Source organism: Cetorhinus maximus, chromosome 1 (genome assembly GCF_964194155.1).
Source record: "Cetorhinus maximus chromosome 1, sCetMax3.hap1.1, whole genome shotgun sequence".
Classification (NCBI taxonomy): domain Eukaryota; kingdom Metazoa; phylum Chordata; class Chondrichthyes; order Lamniformes; family Cetorhinidae; genus Cetorhinus; species Cetorhinus maximus.
This window is the reverse complement of record NC_135879.1, coordinates 132284400-132308448: the sequence shown is the minus strand read 5'-3', so window position 1 is coordinate 132308448 and position 24049 is coordinate 132284400. Positions and strand designations below refer to the sequence as shown.

General features: G+C 41.4%; 1 protein-coding gene across 1 annotated transcript in view; it reads right to left on the bottom strand.

Annotated features, from left to right (window-relative positions):
- Positions 1 to 24049, bottom strand: part of LOC144691973 (putative methyltransferase NSUN7) — a 151447-nt gene that overhangs the window by 53185 nt on the left and 74213 nt on the right. Inside the window, exons 9-10 of the mRNA XM_078560888.1 lie at positions 8475 to 8592; positions 6548 to 6671 (exon numbers count right to left, since the gene is read on the bottom strand). Of these exons, the coding sequence (XP_078417014.1) occupies positions 6548 to 6671; positions 8475 to 8592 (242 nt within the window). The remainder of the gene's footprint in view (positions 1 to 6547; positions 6672 to 8474; positions 8593 to 24049) is intronic.

The window sequence follows — 24049 nt, the reverse complement described above, 5'->3', positions numbered from 1 at the left end:
AGAAAATTTGTACTCCTCACAGTGTATCGGAAAATACATTGGGCTGTAACTTCCAAGCTCCAGTGCAGTGTAACTGTTGGGGGTGGGGGGGAGTTCTCCAAAGATGTGCTGGGGATACCCCCGGGAGTTTCTAGGTAATGATTGCCGTCAATTGCCTGGAAGTGCAAACTTCTGATGGGCAATTGCCCTACACTGGGATTCGTCCAAAAACGCAACTTGAATGGCAAACTTCGGATTGTTCCAACCTCCCCCACAGGTCTTACCCCGCAGCCCCACCCCTGAACCCCATGGGACTCTCCCTACATCTTGACTGCCACACCTCATGGGACACTAACCCCCTCCCCCACCCAACTATCCCCACCACCAATGGGACTCCTACACAAAGAGCAGAGACAAGGTAAAAGAGGAAAATAGTAATATTGGAAATGAGGGTCGGAGAATGTCAGAAAGGGCCAGAGAGAAAAAACCTAAGAATGCACCAAGACTAGATTTCACAATGATAACAAAAAGACACAACTAAAGGCTCTGTATCTTAATGCACATAGCATTCATAACAAAGTAAACCAATTGATAGCGCACATTGAAGTAAATAAATATGATCTCATAGCCTTCTGATAGCTGCAAGATGACAAGGAATGGATCCTAAATATTGAGGGGTATATGACCTTCAAGAAGAATAGGAAGCTAGGCAAAGGTGGAAGGGTAGCACGGCTAATCAAGGGTGGCATCTGTGCAATAGACAGACATGACCTTGGTTCAGTAGATCAGGATGTAGAATCAGTTTGGTAGAGATGAGGAATAGGAGGGGAAAGAAGACACTAGTGGGAGTGGTCTACAGGCCCCTTAACAGTAACCACAATGTAGGACAAAGTATACAAGAAGAAATATTGGGTGTTTGTGATAAAGGGACGGCAATAATCATGGGTGACTTTAATCTGCATATAAATTGGAAAAATCAGATAGGCAGTAGTAGCCTGGATCAGGAGTTCTTAGAATGCTTTTGAGATAGTTTCTTTGAGCAGCATGTTCTGGAACTAACTAGAGAGCAGGTTACATTAGATGTGGTATTGTGTAATGTGACAGGATTAATTGATGGCTTCAGGGTAAAGGCCCCCCTAGGTAGCAGCGACCACAATATGATTGAATCTTATGAAAGGGAGAAGAGTTGGTCTAAGACTAGTATTTTAAACTTAAATAAGGGCAACTATGTGGGGATGAAAGCTGAGCTAGCTGAAGTTAACCAGGATTCTAGGCTAGGTGATGGACCAATAGAGAAGCAGTGGCAGACATTTAGGGGGATTTTTCAGAATACTCAGAATAAGTATATTCCTACTATAAAGAAAAATTCTAAAGGGAGGACCCACCATCCGTGGTTAACTAAAGAAGTTAGGGAAAGCATCAAGCTTAAGGAAAAAGCATACAATTTCGCAAAGATGAATGGCAGGTCAGATGATTGGTCAGAATATAAAGAACAGCAGAGAATAACTAAAAGGTTAATCAGGAGAAAGAAATTAGAGAATGAGAGGGAGCTAGCTAGAAATATAAAAGCGGATAGCAAGAACTTCTACAGGTATTTAAACAGGAAAAGAGTAGGTAAAGTTAGTGTTGGTCCTCTAGAGAGTGAGAATGGGGAGTTAATAGTAGATAATAAGAAAATGGCAGATGAAATGAACAAAAATTTTGCTTCGGTCTTCACTATAGAAGATACAAAAAACATTCCAGTAATAGCTGTAAGTCAGGAGATGGAGGGGAGAGAGGAACTGGGTGAAATTACAATCACTAGGGAAGCAGTATTGAGCAAGCTGATGAGGCTGTGGGCTGACAAATCTTCAGGTCCAGATGGAATTCATCCTAGGGTCTTAAAATAGGTGGTTAATGAGGTAGTAGCTGCATTGGTGTTCATTTTCCAAAATTCCCTAGATTCTGGAAAGGTTCCATCAGACTGGAAAGTAGCAAATTTAACCCCTCTATTCAAGAAAGGAGGGAGGCAGAAAACAGGAAACTATAGGCCAGTTAGCTTGATGCCTGTCATGGGGAAGGTGCTAGAGTCGATCATTAAAGAGGTTATACCTAAGCACTTAGAAAAACTCAAGGTAATCAGGAACAGTCAGCACGGTTTTGTGAAAGGGAAATCACGTTTAGCCAATTTATCAAAGTTCTTTGAAGGAGTAACATGTGCTTTGGATAAAGGGGAGCCTGTAGACTTACTGTACGCATAAATGTGTCTTTGCTGATTGGTAGGATGTGACTAGTGAAGTTCTGCAGGGGTCTATGCTGGGGTCTCAACTTTTTACAACTCACATCAATGATTTAGATGAGGGGAACAAAGGCATGGTAGCTAAATTTGAAGATGACACAAAGATAGGTAGGAAAGTATATTGTGAAGAAGTCATAAGGAGGTTGCAGATGGATATAGATAAGTTGAGTGGACAAAAATCTACCAAATGGAATATAATGTGGGAAGTTATTTGCTTTGGCAGGAAGAATAAAAAAGCAGAGTATTACTTAAACGCAGAATGACTAGTATTCTGAGGTGCAGAGGGATCTAGGTGTTCTCATGCATGAGTCACAAAAAGTTAGTATTCAGGTACAGCATGTAATCTAGAAGGCAAATGGAATACTATCCTTTATTACAAGAAGAATTGAACATAGAAGTAATGTCTTCCTTCTTCCTTAACCGAGGTTTTCCACCCACAGTGGTTGACAGCGCCCTCAACCGTGTCCGGCCCATCTCCCGCACATCTGCCCTCACACTTTCCTCTCCCTCCCAGAACCATGATAGGGTCCCCCTTGTTCTCACTTATCACCCCACCAGCCTCCGCATTCAAAGAATTATCCCCCGCCATTTCCGCCAACTCCAGCATGATGCCCCACCAAACACATCTTCCCTTCATCCCCACTGGCGGCATTCCACAGGGATCGTTCCCTCCGGGACACCCTGGTCCACTCCTCCATCACCCCCTACACCTCAACCCACTCCCACGGCACCTTCCCATGCAACCGCAGAAGGTGCAACACCTGCCCCTTTACCTCCCCTCTCCTCACCATCCAAGGGCCCAAACACTCCTTTCAAGTGAAGCAGCATTTCACTTGCACTTCTCTCAATTTAGTCTACTGCATTCACTACTCCCGATGCGGTTTCCTCTACATTGGAGAGACCAAACGCAGACTGGGTGACCGCTTTGCGGAACACCTACAGTCTGTCCGCAAGCATGACCCAGACCTCCCTGTCGCTTGCCATTTCAACACTCCACCCTGCTCTCATGCCCACATGTCCGTCCTTGGCCTGCTGCATTGTTCCAGTGAAGCTCAACGCAAACTGGAGGAACAACACCTCATCTTCCGACTAGGCACTTTACAGCCTTCTGGACTGAATATTGAGTTCAACAATTTTAGATCATGAACTCTTTCCTCCATCCCCACCCCCTTTCCGATCCCCCTTTTTTCCAATAATTTATATAGATTTTTCTTTTCCCACCTATTTCCATTATTTTTAAATGTATTTCCATCCATCGTTTTATCTCTACCTTTTAGCCAATTTTGATCCCTTCCCCCCCACCCCACCCCACCCTACTAGGGCTACCTGTACCTTGCTCGTCCTGTTTTCTACCCTTAATGTCACCTATTAGCATATTCCTTAGATAATATCACCACCTTCAACACCTCTTTGTCCTTTTGTCTATGACATCTTTTGGCTATCTTCATCTATCACTGGCCCTCTATCCAGCTCTACCTGTCCCACCCCGCCCCCCACCTTAAACCAGCTTATATTTCACCTCATTTCTATTTTTCCTTAGTTCTGTTGAAGAGTCATACGGACTCGAAACATTAACTGTGTTCCTCTCCGCAGGTGCTGCCGGACCTGCTGAGTTTTTCCAGGTATTTTTATTTTTGTTTTGGATTTCCAGCATCTGCAGGTTTTTGCTTTTATTATAGAAGTAAGGATGTTATGCTTCAGTCATACAGGGCATTGATGAGACTGCATCTCAAATACTGTGTGCAGTTTTGGTCTCCTTATTTAAGGAAGGATGTTGGAGGCGGTTCGGAAGAGGTTTACTAGATTGATACCTGGAATGAGTGGGTTGTCTTATGAGGAAAGGTTGGACAGACTGGGCTTGTTTCCACTCGAGTTCAGAAGAGTAAGAGGTGACTTGATTAAGTATATAAGATCCTGAATAGTCTTGACAAGGCGGACATGGAAAAGGGTGTTTCCTCTTGTGGGTGAATCCAGAACTAGGGGACATGGTTTTAAAATTAGGGTTCACCCTTATTCAACAGAGATGAGGAGAAATTTTTTCAGTCAGAGGGTTGTGTGACTTTAGAATTCTCTGCCTCAGAAGACACTGGAAGTGGGTTCACTGAATATTTTTAAGGCAGAGGTAGATTAACTCCCTTGCCTAATAAGAATCTAATGCTATCGGGGGTAGATGGGAATGTAGAACACGAAACAGACAGATCAGCCATGATCTTATTGAATGGCGGAGCAGGCTTGAGGGGCCAAATAGCCTACTTCTGCTCCTATTTTGTACGTTCGTAAAAGTGCCGCACAACAGACTTGTAAGCAAAGTTAATGCTTGTGAAATAAAAGAGATGATAGCAACATGGATTCAAACTTGCTGGAGTAACAGGAAACTAAGAGCAACATCTTCCAGTTGGCGAGCGGGGGCGTGGCCCGCTTAACGACACTTAAAATGACATGGGGATACATCGGGCATGCGCCCCGACATCACGCCGCGTCATTTAGATTTTCAGTTTGGCGGGTGCACAGCCGAGTCGGTTGCACAGCCGAATCGGCTGCGTGCCCGCCGAACTATCAACGACCTATTAAGGCCATTAAAAATGTAATTAACCTGATTGATGGACCTGCCCGTCCAACCTTAAGGTTGGCGGGCGGTCCGGGAGCCCAGGCGGCCTTGGAAAAAGCATAAAACCTCATCTACAGGCGGGATGAGGTTTCATGAAGGTACTTAAATTTTTAATAAATGTTCCAATAAAAGTTATAGACATGTCCCAACTCATGTGACAGTGCCACATGAGGGGACACGGCAGGGAAATTTTTAACATACTTTTATTAAAAGTTTCAAATCGGAGATGATCTCCTTGAGGCAGCACTTTGCCTCAGGGAGATCTGTGTGCTCTTTCACGCGCATACACGAAAGAGCGCACTTCCGGCTGAGGGAATCCCCCCGCCCGCACAGAGCGCGCATAGCCCTTCCTTGCGGACGTCACGCTGGACGGGCCTTAATTGGCCCATCCGCGCAAAATGGCGGCGCCTTCCCAACCAGGGGCGCCGATCAGAAGGCTGCCCGCCCGTGGCCACTCCCACACTTGCCCCCCACAGGGGGAAAATGTTGCCCTAAGGATATTGGCAAACAGCTGTTTTTCAGACTGGAGGAAGTTTATAGTGCAGATCGCCAGGAATCGGTGTTGGGATCCCTACTCTTTCTGATATATATTAATAACCTAGACCTTGGTGTACGGGGCACAATTTCAAAATTTGTGGATGATACGAAACTTGGAAGCATTGTGAACTGTGAGGAGGATAGGGTAGAACTTCAAAAGAAGTTGGTAGAATGGGTAGACAAGTGACAGATGCAATTTAATGCAAAAAAATGTGAAGTGATTCATTTTGGTGGAAGAATGCAATAAGAATATATAAAGTACAGGATACAATTCTAAAAGAGAAGATGGACCAGGACTAGTTGAGAGCACCGTTCATAAAGCATATGGTATCCTTGGCTTTATCAATAGGGGCATAGAATACAAAAGCAAGGAAGTTATGTTACACTTGTATAAAACACTGGTTTGTCTTCAACTTGAGTATTGTGTTTAGTTCTGGGCACTACACTCTAAGAAGGATGTGATTAGATGCATTAGAGAGGGTACACAAAGATTGGCAAGCATGGTTCCAAGATTGAGGAACTTCAGTTATGTAGAAAGATTGGAGAAGTTGGGACTGTTCTTCTCGGAGAAGAGAAAATTGAGAGATTTAATAGAGGTATTCAAAAACATGAGGGGTCTGGACAGAGTAGATAGGGGGAAATTGTTCCCATTGGTGGAAGGATCAAGAACCAGAGGACACAGATTTAAGGTATTTGGCAAAAAGAAGCAACAGCGACATGAAAAAAATCTTTTCCATGCAATGAGTGGTTAGGATTTGGAATGCACTGCCTAAGGGTGTGGTGGAGGCTCATTTGAAGCTTTCAAAAAGGAATTGGATCATTACCTTAAAAGGTTACAGGGAAAAGGCAGGGGAATGGCACTAGGTGAATTGCTCCTTTGGAGGACCTGTGCAGCACAGGCCATGTTTCTGCTGTTTGATATTATGCAATTTAATCCAGAAAAATTGAAACATTTTGCTAAATCCTCAATTTTTAAATTCTGTGCTACGTGATGATCTGAGAAAAACATCTGTTTCGTTAAAATGCAAACACTCCAACAATTCATGTTGCTATCTATGGTTCAGATGGTGGACAATATTTGATTTGGAACTGTAGTTCAGATAACTAGGCAAAAATTTGTAAAAACAAAATCTACGTGAACCCACCTCTCGAGTTAATACTGCAATAAAACACCCATTGACATGTTCTGATGGTTCAATCTTGAAGAAGTTGTCAGATGCACAGGTTATTTCTGATGGACAACATAGAGGAATAACAGGAGCACTTAGCCTGTGGAAAACAAAAATAGGACAGCTTGAAACTGGTTTTAAAAATTATAACATTTGGGCTCTTATAACACGTTTGTGGCAAAGCTTTGGCTGAAAAGAAAAAGTCAGGAAAACTAACTGAGGAGATTCACCTGTAATAAAGACCAGTAAGCACTAATTCCCACTCCTGTGAAAAATATGCTATCTGGCATTAACCAACAATGCCAGCTCAATATGAAGCTGCTGCAAACACTGACCACCTAAACTAACCAGATTTTAAGAAGATTTTTTAGCCGAGAGATTCTCTACGGAGATGCACCCATTAGTGACTTTGATGAAGAGACAGGCAGTAATGTATCTAAGTTTGCTGATGATACAAAGCTAGGTTGAAAGGTAAGCTGTGTGGAGGACATGGAGAGGCTGCAAAGAGATACAGAAAGGTTAAGTGAGCAAAAGGAAGGCAGGTGGAGTAACAATATGAGGAAGTTTGAAGTTACTCATTTTGGTCGTGAAAATAGAAAAGGAGAATTTATTTTAAAGGTGAAACTCGTAAGTGCTGATGTTCAAAGAGACTTGAGTGTACTGTACAAGGAATGCAGAAAGTTAGCACACAGGTACAGCAAGCAATTAGGAAGGCAAATGGCATGATGGCCTTTATTGCAAGGGGATTGGAGTAAAAGAATAAATAAGTCTTGCCACAATTGTACAAGGCTTTGGTGAGACCACATCAGGAATACTGAGTGCAATTTTGGTCTCCATATTTAAGGAAGGATATACTTGCATTGGAGGTTGTACAACAAAGGTTCACTAAATTAGTCCCTGAGATGAGGGGGTTGTCCTATCTTGAGAGGCTGAGGAAATTAGGCATATATTCTCTGAAGTTTAGAAGAATCAGGTCTCATTGAAACATACAAGGGAGGAAGCAGGAATTTGGAGCAGGCAACCAGTTCTACCAGGTATACACATTGTTTTTCCCACAATGAGAAAAGACATCTTTGGAGGAAGAATGGATGCACCATCTGCCCACACTGAGAGCCCAGGTCCCATTGTAGACTGGAATGGGCAGCACCATTAATCAAAGGAGTTGCAAATGGCACCAAAATATTGTAGCAAAGGACCCCTTCCAGATCTTGTGACAGACAGAAGGCCATTTGTGAAGTTGAAAATGGCTGAGCTCAGAATGCTGCCCTCAAGAACTCTGTTCTTTCTGGGCTGCAAAGACTGGCCTCTAAGAACCACAAACATCTTCCTTAATATCAAATATAACTACAACTGCTGGAAGATTTTGTCTTTGATCTTAATAAACTCAATTTTACTAAGCCCTTTTCTGCCATGCTTGGCCTAATGTTGCCCTGTCAAGAACAGTTACTCTTGGTATAATATTTTTGCAGCAGTGAGTAAATATGTTGGGAAATTAAAAATGCCCTATAGATTCTAATGATTTTAAAGCATACAGAAATAAATATAGGTTTGAGTATTGCTGAAAAAGAGACATGTTGAAGCTTTTTGTCTTACACTCATCAGGACACTTCACAAGAATACCAACATAAGGGGAAAACAACAACTTATACTGTATCAGAAGAAAAGAGCACTCTCTTCTCATACAGTATAAATTGTTATTTTCCCCTTATACTAGTATTCTTGCAGAGTGTCCTGATGAGTGCAAGACAAAAAGCTTCGACATGTCTCTTTTTTCAACAATACTCAAGTTCTGTACCACCAAACGACTATTTAAATATAGATTCTTATTTTTGTTCTGGCATAATATTTGAAAGGCTGCAATTTTACTTGTGCAAATGTAAGTGATGTTTTGTATATAATATACCTGTAAGGTTGTACTCTGGCTCCTTCTATTTTCCTTCCCAATACTGGTTTCACTACTTCCTCATTTTCTTCAGGATAAACTGAGCATGTAGAATACACAATGGCCTGGACCTTCGGAACTATTGAAAGATACACAAGCTTAATTTCACAAAAAGATATTGCAAAGTTAATTAGCCAAAATCATTACTAATTTAAATGTTCTTACATTCATTTTGCCTCATAGTTCATACCTACTAAGGTTAAACATTTTCTTAAATCCATGGCTACATTTTTGTTTTTCATCATTTATATCTGGCTCATGACATACAATATTGAAGAAAGGAAAGGTTTGATATCAATATGAAGGTAAATGGAATGTAATGGAAATAGGATAAGTGAGAAACAGCTACACAAGGCCTTCATTTTGTTTCTTACGTACAATACATTTATTAGTCTCCTTCTTAATATAGGAACAGGATAGGCCATTTCATCCACGGAGCCTGTTCAATGTGATCATGACGAATCCATGGCCCAACTTCACATACCTGCCCTTGCCCCATATCCCTTAGTATCTTTGGCTGAAAAAAATCTATCAATCAATCAATCCATTTGCAGAAGAATGTTCCAAATGTTTATCATCCTTGCATGAGAAATGACACCTAGTTTTGTTCCTAAAAGGTCTGGTTCGAATTTTTAGACAATACCCCTAGTCCTATACTTCCCAACCAATAGAAACAGTGTCTCCCTATGTACCCTGTCTGCTCCACATAATATCTTGAAAGATTCCATCAAATGACCCCTTAACCCTCTAACCTCCAGGGATACAATCCTAGTTTGTGTAATCCTAATAATTTAACCCCTAAAGTCCAGGTATCACTCTAGTTAATCTACATTGCACTCCATCCAAAGTCAATTATCCTTGCTAAAATGTGGTGCCCAGAACACTCAGAGTACTCCAAGTGTGGTCTAATCAGGGCTTAGTATAGCTGAAACATGTTTTCTACCTTCTTGTATTCTTGTCCTCTAGTTATAAAGGCCAGCATTCCAATAATGTTTTTGGTTACTTTCTGTACTTTATGATATTTTAATGATCTATGTACCTGGACCCTCATGTCTCTTTGGATTTCCACTGTTGCTAGCCTTTCACAACTTAGAAAGTACCCTGTTCTATTCTTTTTAGGTCCAAAGTGGATGATCTCACATTTGCCTAAATTGAAATCAATCTGCTACAGTTTTGCCACTTCACCTATCAAGTTATTTGTAATTTTACACTTCCATCTACACTGCTTACTTTGTCACCTATCTTTGTGTCATTGGCAAATTTGGTTATGGGCTTTCTATACCATCATGTTGGGTCCCTGGGACATGAAAAGAAATCCAGAACTTTATTCCTTTGCCATGTAAAAAAAAATGACTTTCTGAACCAAAAAATGATGCCTGCTACTAGCCACATGACCAGAGTATTGGCATTTTGCCTGCTGGCTACCCCCAGGAGTTACAAGAACAAAAGAATGCTTTTCTCAGCTGGTGGCATCTCACCCCTCATTGTACAGACCCCTTGTAGCCACGAAAGCCAGGAGGCTCGCACATCAAAACCGGTTACGCTTGCAGAGCTGCTAACACACTCATATCACACCTGGGACTGTCCAGGTCCATTTCAAAAGTGAACCAAAGGGACATCATTTGCATCTGATAAGCCCATCTTGCTAGCGGAGTCAGAGGGTCTGTATAGACAATGGCTTTAAGACACCAGACCCTCAGCATGGATAGTAACTCTTTCAACTGCTAATGACTGCGACATTTACATTCCCAAAATCAAAACTAGTTCCAGACACTGGATAAACATTCCTTTTGAAGTCATTGTGGAGAAAGAAGGTCACATGACATGAGTAAGCACTTTGAAAGCTCTATATGCATTTGAGAACTGAGAAGTCCTCAGTCTGCTGTTTTGACATCCAACTGGTGAACCAGCAAGAAGCATACCCCTTCAAGCAGAAGAACAGCCTGTACCTGGAAACCCGTCTCTGCTGGAAAATTTTGTACCATCACTGACAGAATCAACCCAGTCTCTGTGTACCTACTTCATCCTGCGGTCAGCACCAACTGAAAAGCAAATACTACAACTCTGGTCTTCAGCCAGCTGAACGCGAACGCCTACATGAGAGAATTTCTCATTGGACTCTGAAAATTACGTGAAGTAATATTCATTTCTGTGGTTCTTGTACTGTAGAACTTTTTTCCTATCCCCCTACTGCCGTACTGTGCACGTGTAGTGGAATGTAAAGTTGCAGACACTCCTCCCCTGTGTTTTTGAATGTGAAATAAACTAACCTTCTGAGTTAACCATAACATGAGTTTGCTGTGGATTGTCAGTAAATTGGATCACACGAATTGAGCGATTGGGAAAATACACCACCATATATTTTAGAAATAATTCAAAACACCTTCTGTTTATGGACAGTTGGTGAGAAGAAATCAGTGCAATTTGCCTATCTCTCTCCTGTCCACAACAACCATAAGGCAAAGACATGTTCCAAACGGAACACTACTATTTTAAAGGTTACACTCTTTGGGAGCAACTGCCTAACTGATATAATATTTATATTGTTTCTGTTATGACCACGTGAAGAGGCGTGAAATGACTCCCCTATTCTCCCACTCCAGGTCTGACCGTAACAGGATTTTTAGTGAAATTAGAGAGGATGTGCTTCAACAATTCTCTAAGAGTCCCACTATTTTCATTTTGAGATTGTAAAGGATCATTAAGGCAGGTTTTCTTAGGTTAAACAAAGAACAAGATAAGTTTATTGCAACTATTTCCTAAGATTAAAAAAGACAGGTAAAATGCCACCAGCATTTATGCAGTGACATGCATTCGTCTGGGCCCATACACATGCCAGGATAGATGGCAGATTAAGAGGATAGGCTTATAGGATTTTTACAGTTCATGAAAGATAAAACAACGGAGTATATGTGTAATAAACTTGGGGTGTACAAGATGGGTATCTTGTAGGAAACAGTGAACTTTATTAACAGACTTCAGAGAAGAAATACATGCTTGTTCCAAGACCAAGGCTAAAAAGTTCCTGTGCTAAGATTCCCCATGCTTAGGGCTGATTGGTCAATACAGTCACATGATCCCCATAACAGTAAGAAATGGTTTAACTTATGATCTTTACATTCCTCCCCCTTTACTTTTGTTTTACCCTCTTATTTACAAAGTATCTGAACCCATATTGTATACAATTATATACAGTTCATGCCATTATAAATTCAGTCTTTGAGGTGGTTTTCGGATTTGGGTAGAGCGACGCAACTCTACAACTGGAGGTTCTTCCATTGGATCTTCCATTGCACAGGAACTGTAGCTTCAGGGACATCCCTAGGCAATGGCAGTTCAGAATTATTTACTTCAGCAGAGACATCCAGTATGTTTTTTTTTGTCAATCTGGCACCTCAAGTGTCAAAGTTTTGACTTCAATTTCAGGTGGATTAACTGGTTGTTGGAGGGTTTCTTGACTTCTGAGATGATCCATGTGTTTCCTAACAATCCTGTTTTCCACTTCGACCTGATAAGATATAGGTTCAGTTTCAGAGACGATTGTACCAGGGACCCACCTTGGTTCAGTTGCAAAATTTTGTACAAAAACTGTCACTCCCACAGTAAACTCTCGACCCCTTTATTGTGAACATCATAATTCGCTGACTCCCCTGGTTTCTCTCCACCTTTCTCTTTAAATTAGGGAATACTAGACTCAATCTCGTACGATGTCAGTGCTTCATTAACAATTCTGAAGGTGTTAAACAAGTGGTTGCACGAGGAGCTGTGTGATAGCTGAACAGAAATCTTGAAATTCATGTTTCTAATGTTCCCTCTGATAGTTTCTTCATGCCTGTTTTAAAGGTTTGTGCTGCTCTTTCTGCCACGCCATTAGAAGAGGGATGGTATGGTGCTGTTCTGACCTGTTTAATCCCATTTATGTTCACAAATAACAGGATGCGCACTATGAAATTCTTTTAATAATGGTTCTTTTCTTTGCACAGGGATAACTACTCTTTCTCCCCATAAGATACCTCCTTGACAACTCAGATCGGATCTATGTACAAGGAACTTGTGCATTTGACCATCCTTGTAATACTTGTTCACAGACTGTTGCTAAAATTGCATCCTAATTCATCCAATTCTTTATCTGTCTCACTCAGGCTGGTGAGGGGTCCAGGAAATTTAACGCAAGTACTACCTCTTGAGGTACTGGTACATGTGTAATGCTATCGGGCAAAGAGAGATGACTGAGGGCACCTGCATTAGCTATAGGCACACCCAGATGGCGCATACAAGTGTACTCGTATGCCGACAAAATTAAAGCCCATCTTTGAATTCTAGCAGAGACTATCAGTGGGATTGCCTTATCATCACTAAACAATCCTAACAGTGGTTTGTGATCTGACACTATGGTGAAGTGTCGACCATGTAAATATTGATGGAGCCTCTTTACTCCAGATATGAAAGATAAGCCATCTTTTTCAATTTGCGAGTGTCCTTTCTCAGCTGCAGAAAGGGCTCCGGACACATAACTTATCGGTCTTTCAGGTCTATCCTCCATCTTGTGTGACAATACTGCTCCTTTTCCATAGGGAGATGCATCACAAGTGAGTATCAATTTCTTAGACAGGCCATAGTGCACAACGAGTGTAAAAGCTTCTTAACGCTAGTGAAGGCTTCCTCTTGCTGTGCCTTCCAGGACCACCTGTGGTTCGTCTTCAATAATAAATGTAAAGGGGCAACACTGTAGATTAGGCAAAAACTGACCGTAATAGTTTACCATGCCTCTGTGATGTTAGTAGGAGAGGGCACTTCCTTGATTGCCCTGACTTTCTCCTCTAATGGATGCAACCATTGGGCATCCACTCGATGACCCAGATACGTAACTTTGCTTGGAAGGTGCACTTTTTTTTTAAAAAGAGCACCAGCCTCTAAAAATCTCTTCAGAACCTCTTCCAGGTTTGCCACATGCTTGGCTTCTGTGGATCCTGTGATTAAGACATCGTCCAGGTACACCATAATTCGGGGGAGTCCACGTAGTAAGCTTTCCATAGTTTTTTGGAAAATCGCACAGGCCGAAGACACACCAAATGGTAGGCATGTATACTGGTGCAGGCCCTTGTGTGTGTTTATGGTGACATAACTCCTTAATGTGTTGTCGAGCTTGAGCTGCTGATACGCATGGCTCATATCTAGTTTAGTATAGGATCTTCCTTCTGCGAATTTAGCATACAGATCTTCAATCTTTGGGATTGGGTATTTGACAGCCTTGTTTGCCGTTAATTTATAATCCAGGTTATGATTTATAACAGGTGCGAATGGTTTGGTCCAGCTTTAGCACAGGGACTATGGGTGCTGCCCATTCTGAAAACTGGATTGGCTGTATTATTCCCACTTTCTCCAAACAACATAATTTTGCATCAGCCTTTTCTGTCAGAGTGTAAGGCACAGGTCTTGCCTCCCAGAAGGAAAAAACAGTTCGGACCAGTACTCAGTACCAGTACTATTTCCCAGTTTTTACTGTTTTTTCCTTCTGGGCAAAAAAATGGGTTGTTGCTTCAGGGTCCACATATATTTTAGCTTGCAGACCTTTGATTTTCCCCAATTCATCCCGGAATACTCTGTCATATCTTTTCAGCAACTCTGGAATTCCTCCAGTCCTGACCTGAAAAATTTCTGACCCATTTAATTTGATTTCCTTCAACTCCATGGCCCAGAAATCTAGGTCCTTCTCCTGTTACAACAGTTCTTGGCAGCTGAGCTTCTGTTGTTTGTATGATACAGGTGCAGAAGTGATGCCTTTCACCTGTATTGCTTCTCCTATATATGTTTTTAACTGAGCAGCAGTTTTCTCTAAACTCAATGGCTGGGTACCTTCTCTGAGATATTTAAAGATATGTTCTCCCACCACTGTGGTCGATGCTCCTGTGTCCACCTCCATGAGCAGAGGCTTTCAATTTATTTGAAGTGTAACAGTGATTGGTTCAGTTTTCCTGGCCTTCAGATTGTGTAGGGAATAAACGTCAGCCTCAGTAATTTCTGACTCTTCTATATTGTGCACTTCATTTAGCTTGACCTGATGTCTGAATGGCTGTCTTGATCGAGTCCTGCACTGTTTAACAAGATGCCCTTTTTTGTGGCAGTAGTGCATTCTGCCTCTTTAAATCTACAGACTTCGGGTGCATGATTTCCCCCACAAAGGTAACACTTCAACTTCTGGCTTACTGGTGAGCTGCTTCCAGCATACCTTTTTGTTTTTCTAGTGGTAGGGACTGTGTCCTGCTTCGTGGTAGCCTCCCTGATCTTCGTGCCAAACTTGGTGGCAGGTTCCTTGCAAAACGGCGCCATGTTACACACTCTGCAAAGCCTGCGAGTCCCTCTCACCACTCTCCATTGCTAGCGCTATCTCCATGTCGCGCTTCAGGTCGATCTCAACTTCTGCAAGTAAACGGTGCTGAATGGCATCATTGTTTATGCTGCAAACCAAACGATCTCACAACATGTCATTTAAAGTATCACCGAAGTCACAATGCTCCATTAAATCTTCGCATGATCACAGAAAGTTTAGGCTGAAAATGTCCTTTCACAAGGTTGACTAGCTTGGTGAAGGATCTAGAATTTGGCGCATTCAGAGCCTTCAAGCTATGGATTAAGTTGTACGTTTTGCTCCCACAGACACTTAGGAGAATTGCTTTCTGTTTCTCCTCCGCCGTTATTACGTTGGCTACAAAGTTGGACCCGAATCGCTCAATATATTGACTCCACTCCTCGATGGATGAGTTGTATGGGTCAATTCTACCAAAGTGAGGCATTGCTGGTGAGTATTCTTCTTTTCTTCCCTTAAAGTATTGGAATACTCACAGTTGCGAGGCGAGGTGCTACGTCAGTGCTATTTATCCTCATCGCCAGTTGTAATAAACTTGGAGAGTGCAGGATGGGTTTGTTGTAAGAAACAGTGAACTTTATTAACAGACTTCAGAGGAGACTACATGTTTGTTCCAAGACCAAAGCTAAAAAAGCTCCACCCTAAGATTCCCCACGCTTAGGTCTGATTGGTCTATGATTGGTCACATGATCCCCATAACAGTAAGAAATGGTTTAACTTACAATCAGGACTTTGCTGCTGTGTGGACACGTTTATCCAAATCCATCTGGTATAAGTATTGCAATTAACCTACAATCATTCCAATATGGTTAGCTGTTCCTTGACTGGTCTCAATGTGATGGTTCCATGTGCAGCCGTTTTGTTCAGCTGTCTTCCTGGTGTAGTTGTATGGAGCAGGTTTCCACATTCTTTTCCCTGAAAAATCTCAGTTCACAGTAGATTTCTCTTCTCAGGATGGTTACTTTACAAACCGGGCACAGCACTTTCAGGAGAGCGAGAGACAGAGAGAGCACACAGCTTCAATCAGCCTGTGTTCAGTACAGCACTGTCTTTTGTTCTCTGCTTCTGCTTGGTAAGGGGTGCTTAAAGTACTTCACTGGGTGCATATTCCAGAGAAATTCTATTAGCTCATGTCTGCTGCAGTTTTTGTTTCAGAACAGGTAATTGCATTTTGATGTCTCATCTCAGAAACATTTGAAAAGTCTCAGGATGGCATGAATCAGCAGGGGATGGGGTTTTTCATGCTCCCCAGATGGTTGAGTGTCTGCCTTCATCCCACTTGATGGATTACAACATTGTGCGTACTGTCACAGCCTGGGCAGTTTTCCCATTATCTGTAGAGGGTGTCCCAGTTTTTAAAAATCCAGCCAGAAAATGAAAAAAATTGAAATTGTATCTTCAAAAAGCATATCTTCATAACAGTTGACATTCCAATGCTGTACTAACTGTGGGAGAGCTGCATTGTCAGAAGTACTGTCTTCCAGATCTGATGTTAGACTAAGGACCCGATTGGTGGATTTCAAAGAAGGCATTTTCAAAGTAGGGCATGGGAGTTTGCTTGGTATCATAGGTAACATTTATCTCTCAGTTACATCAGATTATCTCATCATTTGATTAATTTTGGTTTCTGGGACCTTGCTGTATGCAAATTGGCTGTTCCATCCCCTACAATACAACTGCACTTCATTAGTACTTAATTGGTTATGAAGCACTCTGGGATGCCCTGAGGTCATGAAAGGCATTGTACAAATGGAAGTTATTTTTAAAATTACTTTACTGGGAAGTAATTGGCCAGAACTTTTAACTCATGGGAGTGTAAATCAGGCACTATCAGGTTGGCTGTTCATTGCAAATTCCATCTGAATTTCCTTTCCATTGACTTCAAAAACCAGGTGCAGTGTGTAACAGGCAGCCAATCTGATATCACCCAGTTTACACACTGTTTAAGTTCAAAGTTCTGACCAGTGTACCCAAAGTGCCAAAGAGATGGCTCAATTGAACTCTCAAATACTGCTTAACCTGCTGCTGATTCAGGTTTGCAGCAATAAAGCCAGAATAATAGAAAATCACAGCACAGAAAGTGGCCAATCCCAATTCTGATAGATTCAATTTTTGCTGGCGGGTGAAGGGGTGGATGCAACTCACATGAGGGAAACCCAAGCTCATCAATGGGTTTAAATGGCCATGCTGAGTTCAAACACACCCCGTTTTCGCTCATCAAGTGCCTTATTTTGCAGTGTGCAAGTTACGATTGTTTTGAGTAGATGTAAATGTTCATGAAGGGTGGATAAGGTCTATAGAACTGTCAATTTATTTAACCAGCCTTCCCTTTAAAAATTGAAAGAAAAACTGTCATCCTTGTGTCTGAGAGTTGAACAAAAATCTGTGCTAGCAGTTTCAATAGCTCATTATTGATATAACCCTAAGTGCTATCTTTATAGTATTATTACTACTTGACTGATTTCCACAACCTATCATTATCACAGTGGGGGGCTATAAGCTCACAGTTTGATCGACAACCCAAAGAGGTTATGAAAGCATTAGTTGTCTTTGATGTGTGGTTACAAATACAACTGTTTGTTTTTTTAAGGAATTAAGTGGTTGGGGGGATTTAAATTTATTGAATGGGCTTTCATAAATGAAAGTTTTTTTATATTGTGAAGTCTGTAATAGATATTTGGAACTTTATTTTATTTCATCAGAGCATGGCACTTGAGGTCTGCCCTTGGTGGACACTGGGTGAGTTGGCATGGAGGGTGCCAACACAAAGGATGGTGGGCAGGGAGGTCATGAGTTGGTATTAACTTGGCATAGGGGTTATAAGGGGCCATAGGGCTGGTGGGTAACATGGGATGGCAGAGTTGACTTGGGGTTATAAGGGGCCATGGGGATGGATGGGAGCATGTGTTGATATGTAAGTGCAGTGAGGGGCTATGAGGCCTGCAGTGCTTAATATTCAACAAAACGCCTGGGGACAAAGTCCCAGAGAACTGAGATGGGCCTTTCAAACACCTTGCCTTCGCACTCAGCAGCCCATGGCCACCTCTGTTCTGCGTCCAGGGGCGGTAGGCCCATCTCCATTCTGCACCTACCCCTCTACCCCAGGATCAAAGATCCCACCATCCGAGACACTTTTTCTGAGGTAGGTGCAGTGAGCCAGGAAATATCCCCAACTCTGAGCACCTATCTCAAGACCAAAAATCCAGGCCAAGGTGTTCAGGAAAGAGAGAGATAGAAAGAAAGGAGTTGGGCTGCAGTTTTGATTAAGGAGAATACTACACTCAAGGGTCAAAGACAGAATCTATTTGGTGAGAGCTAAGAAACAATAGAGGTATCATTACATTGCCGGGTGTACTCTATCAGTCAACATCTAATGGGAAAGATATAGAAAAACAAATTTGCAAGGAAATTACAGAGGTGCAAGAAGTATAGAGTTGTTATAATGGGGGCTTTAACTGTCCTAATATAGACTGGGATTGTAGCAGTGTAAATGGCACAGAGGGGAAAGAGGTTATGAAGTCTATTCAAGGGAATTTTCTAGATCACTATGTTTCTGACCCAACAATGATGGAGGCATTGCTGGTTCTGGGTCAGAAATGACATGGGTCAAATGGATCAAATGTCAGTGGGGGAACATTTAGGGAACAGTGATCATAGTATCATAAGATTTAAGTTGGTAATGGAAACGGACAAGGGACAATCCAGAGTAAAAATAATTAGGGACAGCCAATTTCCGTGGGGTGAGAACGGATCTGGCCCAGATAAACCAGGATCAAAGATTGGCAAGCAAAACTGTAACAGAACAATGGTCTGTCTTTAAAGAGGAGATGGTTTAGATAAGGTACATTCCCATGAGGGAGAAAGGTAGGATAAACAAATTGAGAACTCCCCTGATGATGACAGTGATAGGCAGTAAGATAAAGCAAAGGAAGGGTGCAATATCACAGATGTCAGATGGATAATACAATTGATAGCCAGGCTGAACAGTTCAGAGGGGAGTCAAAAAAGAAATAAGAGACACAAAGAGAGAAAGTATGAGAAGAGACTGACAGATAATGCTATTTAAAATAGCAACAACTTTTCAGATTTTATAAATACGGTCAAAGATTACAAGGTTAAAAATATTCTAAGTATGTACACACCCAGCATCTTAAGCATCCCATTATAGGAAAGACACTAAAGTCATAGGGAGTATACAACATTGATTACCCAGTATGATCATTTATATTTGAGTGCTAATTCCTCCTGCAGTACTGCAGTGATGTCAAAGCTGCAGGTCAGGGTTGGATGGGAGCAGGTCACAGCAGGTCAGGGTAATGCCCAGACACTTAGAGGTTAGGCCTTTTATGTAGTGAAACAGATCATTCACCCCAACAGCCTATACTCCATGGGAGCCTCCTCTTCCTCCCGATCTAGTTCATCATTCCTTATCAATATATTCTTTAATGACTTCTTCCCTCATGGGCTTCCTTAGCTTCCCCTGAAATACATCTATAGCATTTGCCTTATCTGCTCAATTTGGTATTGCATTCTACATCTCAGTGAAGTTTCTCCTGAATTCCTTATTGGATTTATTAGTTATTATTTTATATCAACAACCCCTAGTTAAGGACTCCCCCATAGAAGGACATAACTTCTCCAAGCCTGCACTATGAAATCCCTTCATAATTCTAAAAATCTCTAATGAGTCACCTTGATCAAGTCAGTTATTTTCTGCCACTTATGTCATACAAATGTCACCCTCATGCTACTTCTTAACTGAAGCATGTTTTCTAGCTCCTGCTGAAGGCTCCATTATAAGAGGAGTTGTGAATGGAGGTGAACACAATGGAATAACCCACAAACAGCCTAATTTCTGGCCCTATAACAGAGGGAGGTCATTGATAAAGCAACTGAAAATGGAAGAGTCCATGACCCAACTCCTGACTCTTCACTTACCAAGCAATCCAATTATAGTTGTTGCCTCCTTCGAGACAAAGATGACCATGTTCATCATCTGGAGTGTTTGGTAGGATTCCAGTGGGTAAGTAGAAGATGATCAACATGACTTAATGTGTGAATTTGATTATAGTAGAAGCAGTTGTGCCTCAAGAGCCTCACCCGCTCATGCTGACCTATCATAGCCAGGGGCAAGATGAGTCTAGATGGCTGGAGAAAGATCAGATGCTGTGGATGACTGAAATGTCTTCTGTACCTTGTCGAGCTCTTTGGATTCCACAAAGATCCTGACCCACCTTCAATACCCTTGGACCTTAGATTGGCCCAGTCTGCCACAATAAGTCTTCGCATGTTAGGGAAGAAAAATCCTTAAGACACCAAGGGTAAGAGACCTAAAGACTACCCTCACATGATTTGGCCTGCTCAAAGTGCTTTACTGGGGTCTGGCCTCTGTTGCATTCTAACAGCTACTTGGAACCATTGGCAAGAGCTGGGTGAAGGTGAGGATTAATACAGAATGAGTATAAGGGTTGGAAGGGAGGAGTAATTTCTCTCACAGATGGGCTCGCCACATTCATCCCAACTGTAGTAGTGACAGAACGATGACCATGATAAACAAAAAATTCTCCTCCTGATGTTAAATTAATCCTCACTAGGTCCTCTGGCATTTTTCATTTTATTGATTTCTATCTTAGTGAAAGCAGAGTTTGATGAGATACATGCTATTGATTTCATGTTCTCGCTTCAACTTTCTTCTCTACAGTATATTTTTTTGATTCACTGTTGGAATTGTTTTTACTGACATAACAACAGTGATTGCACTTCAAAAATAGTTTGTGTTAAGAACTTTTACACATTCGTAAGATGAATGATAAGACACAAAATCAAAGATAAATCTTTCTTTCTCCTGATCTGAACTTTTGGAATCAGTGTTAAGGTAGGTTTTTCAACAATCCACCTTAGTGAAATAACAATCTTGGGTAAAGATGTATAAACAAAGCAAAAATTCTAGAATGCCCTATTACCTACAGAGTAAATTGTTGCCGAAAAAATTTCTGTACACTTCTGAAAGTGATGCAACATACAATAATAGGTGCAACCTCATAGAAAACCAAAGAAACATGCAGTTGTTGATGAAAAATAATATTTTAGATGGATTTGCAATATTTTGATGGTTTTACAGACAGGAGTCATACCAATGAAATGTAAACTGTCTTATTTCATGGTATCCCAGCTCACAGTCTCTTTTTTTAATGACATTAGGAAAACTGGTTACTAGTGAACAGATGATTTCTTCATATTTTCTTAAGGACAATAGTATCTCATGGAGATCTCATGGATGTATAATTTTGATATTCATCAATCCTAATTCTAAAACTTGGATTATTCCCAGAACAAGTATTAATAGAGAGTGATCTAGCTTCACCTTTAGAAATGTTCTCTATCAAATTATTCAACGCATGCAAATTCTAACACTAGTATTTATATTTTAAATATGAAACAATTACTGAAACTTTTAACTTACCAACGGTTTGCATGAAATATTTTCCTATAATTTTCAACTGTTTTAAAAGACTTATCTTAAACAGAACTTGCTTAACAAACTTGTCAGAGAGTTGCTACTTGCTTCTTGAATGTGGGGGAATGGCACAGAACAGCTATAGCTGCCGATTTCACAATCGTTTGTGTCTGTTAAGCCCAGCCAATATGAATGTTTTAGTACTTGTTGCAAAATGGTGTTATTACCCCAGTGTTGCCACTTTATGAATTACACAGTGGGGATGTCTCGGACATCAATGAAAGATCTAAAACCCATAAGCAATACTGGGATCAGCAAGTGATAATTTAACACAAGCGAAATACACTGAACTCACCATCATGCATAAAACAGTGAAATACACCAGTTGCCCAAATGTAAAAGTGATGTTGTAATCAATGCACAAGCATCAGCAAAACTCAGTACTGTGAAAATAATTATCAAGCACATGCTCCAGAATTATTTATTTTCTTCCTTGAAGTTTGCTCTTGAAGTTGTATTGGTGCCTGTAACCAGGTTGTTAAATCTGTGACACAATTTTTTTCTCTCAAAATGGAAAACTAATTTCTGTTTTCCCCCCATACAATACAAACTGCAACAACTGTCATCCATCAAGAACTGACACAAGATAAAATGGAACAGCTTATACACACAAGATCCAAACAAAGAATTTGATTCCAAGCACCCTGATTAATGACTCAAAGTCTGCAGTCTGTCATTTATATTGGCTTTTTATGTCTTATCAGAAATTCCAGCTACAGAACAAGGACACTTTCAAAGTGGTAAACAATAAAAATGTCACAGTGCCTTAAAGACATTAAATATAGCAGCTAAAAGAAACTAATTCTGGTCATTTTATGTGTGGTAAATAAATACATCAGCTATTTGGATAAATGAAGTTTTGAATGTTGGCGCAATCATTCCAATGTTTTCAGAGAGGGTAGAGAGCAAAACATCTTAATTCTTGCTTAGTCAAAGAGGAAACAAATGAATTAAACATAAAAAATCCTCTCTATTGTACTGTCAAAAACAGTATTTTAAGTATTACTTCCTGGAACAAATTTGCAGTAAAGTGATTTTTCATTATACTATTTATTACTAACTTGGTTTGAATACAATATTTAAAAGAAAAACACAAAATAACTTTGCTTTTGAACTGTTATCAAACAAATGGGCAACCTTCAGATCCACCATAAGAACATAGCAGTGTAATGATTATGGTGATGACCCAGCAAAATAAAGGTTGTCAGTTCAGGTCTCGAAGTTGTGAAATTGAATTCAATAGGCAGAATAATGCCGTCGGTGTGCGGGGGCGGGCCTGACGTCATCGCGCGTCATTTTGATATTTCGTTCAGCGGGCACACACCAGAGGCGGATGCGCACCCGCCGAACTGTCAACGGCCTATTAAGGCCATTAAAAAACCAATTAAAGTTGTTTGCAATGATGCCTGTCCAATCTCAAGGTTGGCGGGTAGGCAAAGAGGCCAAGCAACGTTCACATTTTTCAGGAAACCTCATCCACGGACGGGATGAGACTTCCTGAAGCTTGTATAAAATAAATAAATCAACTTTCTTGACTTCACCAACGTGCCCCAGCTCATGTTGAGGGGAAATGTTTAAATAATTTTTTACTTTATAATTAAAAAATTTTTATTATGTACTTAATCTCCCTGAGGCACGGGGATGCCTCAGAGAGATTGCTGCGCTCTTTCATACGTATGCGCGAAAGAGTGCAGGCCCCGACTCTCCCTCCTCCCCCCCCGCCCACAGAGGTAATGCTGAGCATTACACGGGTGGGCCTTAATTGGCCCACCCACGTAAAATGGCAGTGCGGAGCTGATCACGGGCAGCAATCGGCTCTGCGCCCGCCCCTGCCCACTCCCGCCCAATCTGCCCGACACAGGTAAGATTCTACCCAATGTATCTGATAAAACGTGGGCAGTCAGCACCATGCTGGATTGTTGCAAAACATAACTGGTCCACGAGTGTCCTTCAGGCAAGAGAACTATGAACGGATTTTTAACTGCCAAGCTTACAGGCAGGAGGGTTAAAACCCCGAAAAGTGGTGTTGGGTCAGGTACCAGATATGATCCTGCCCAATTCGGACTTAACTGGCAAGTGGGGAACCCCCATGGAGCTCTCAGGTAAATAGTCAAATATTCAAAGAGGTTGTTAACTGAGAAGTAACCCAACATTCTGGCTTTAACAGCCAGCACATAGGTTTCCAGAGCTATGTGAAACTTGCCAGAGTCAACAAGGCATAAGCATAGGAGCGATTCATTGAAGAATTAAACTGACATGCTAGAAAGCTTTTAAAGAACGAAGTTGCAAAGTTTGTGGCCAGCCTCACTGAAAGGCTTTGCATACAGGATTTTTCGGAGAGCTGATTTCACTGCTTTGAGGGTCATTTCCAACTTTTTGAAAATACTTTGAATTTCCTTGGAGTTTACTCACCTTCTTGTTAAACTTCCCAAACAGGGAGTAACATTTGCATGGACCTCTGATGAGAAGCAAAAGGAACAGAAACACTACAAACAGCAGCTGCCTTCTTCACAGCCACATGCCAAACTGCATAAGAAAGTGAACAGACACGGAGTTTCAGCTTGAAGGAGATGATACCCTCTGTCTGGATACCCTGTGCTGGGGGTGAGTTTTCTCAACATGACTGAGCAACAGTGCCTCAGGGCTTAGACT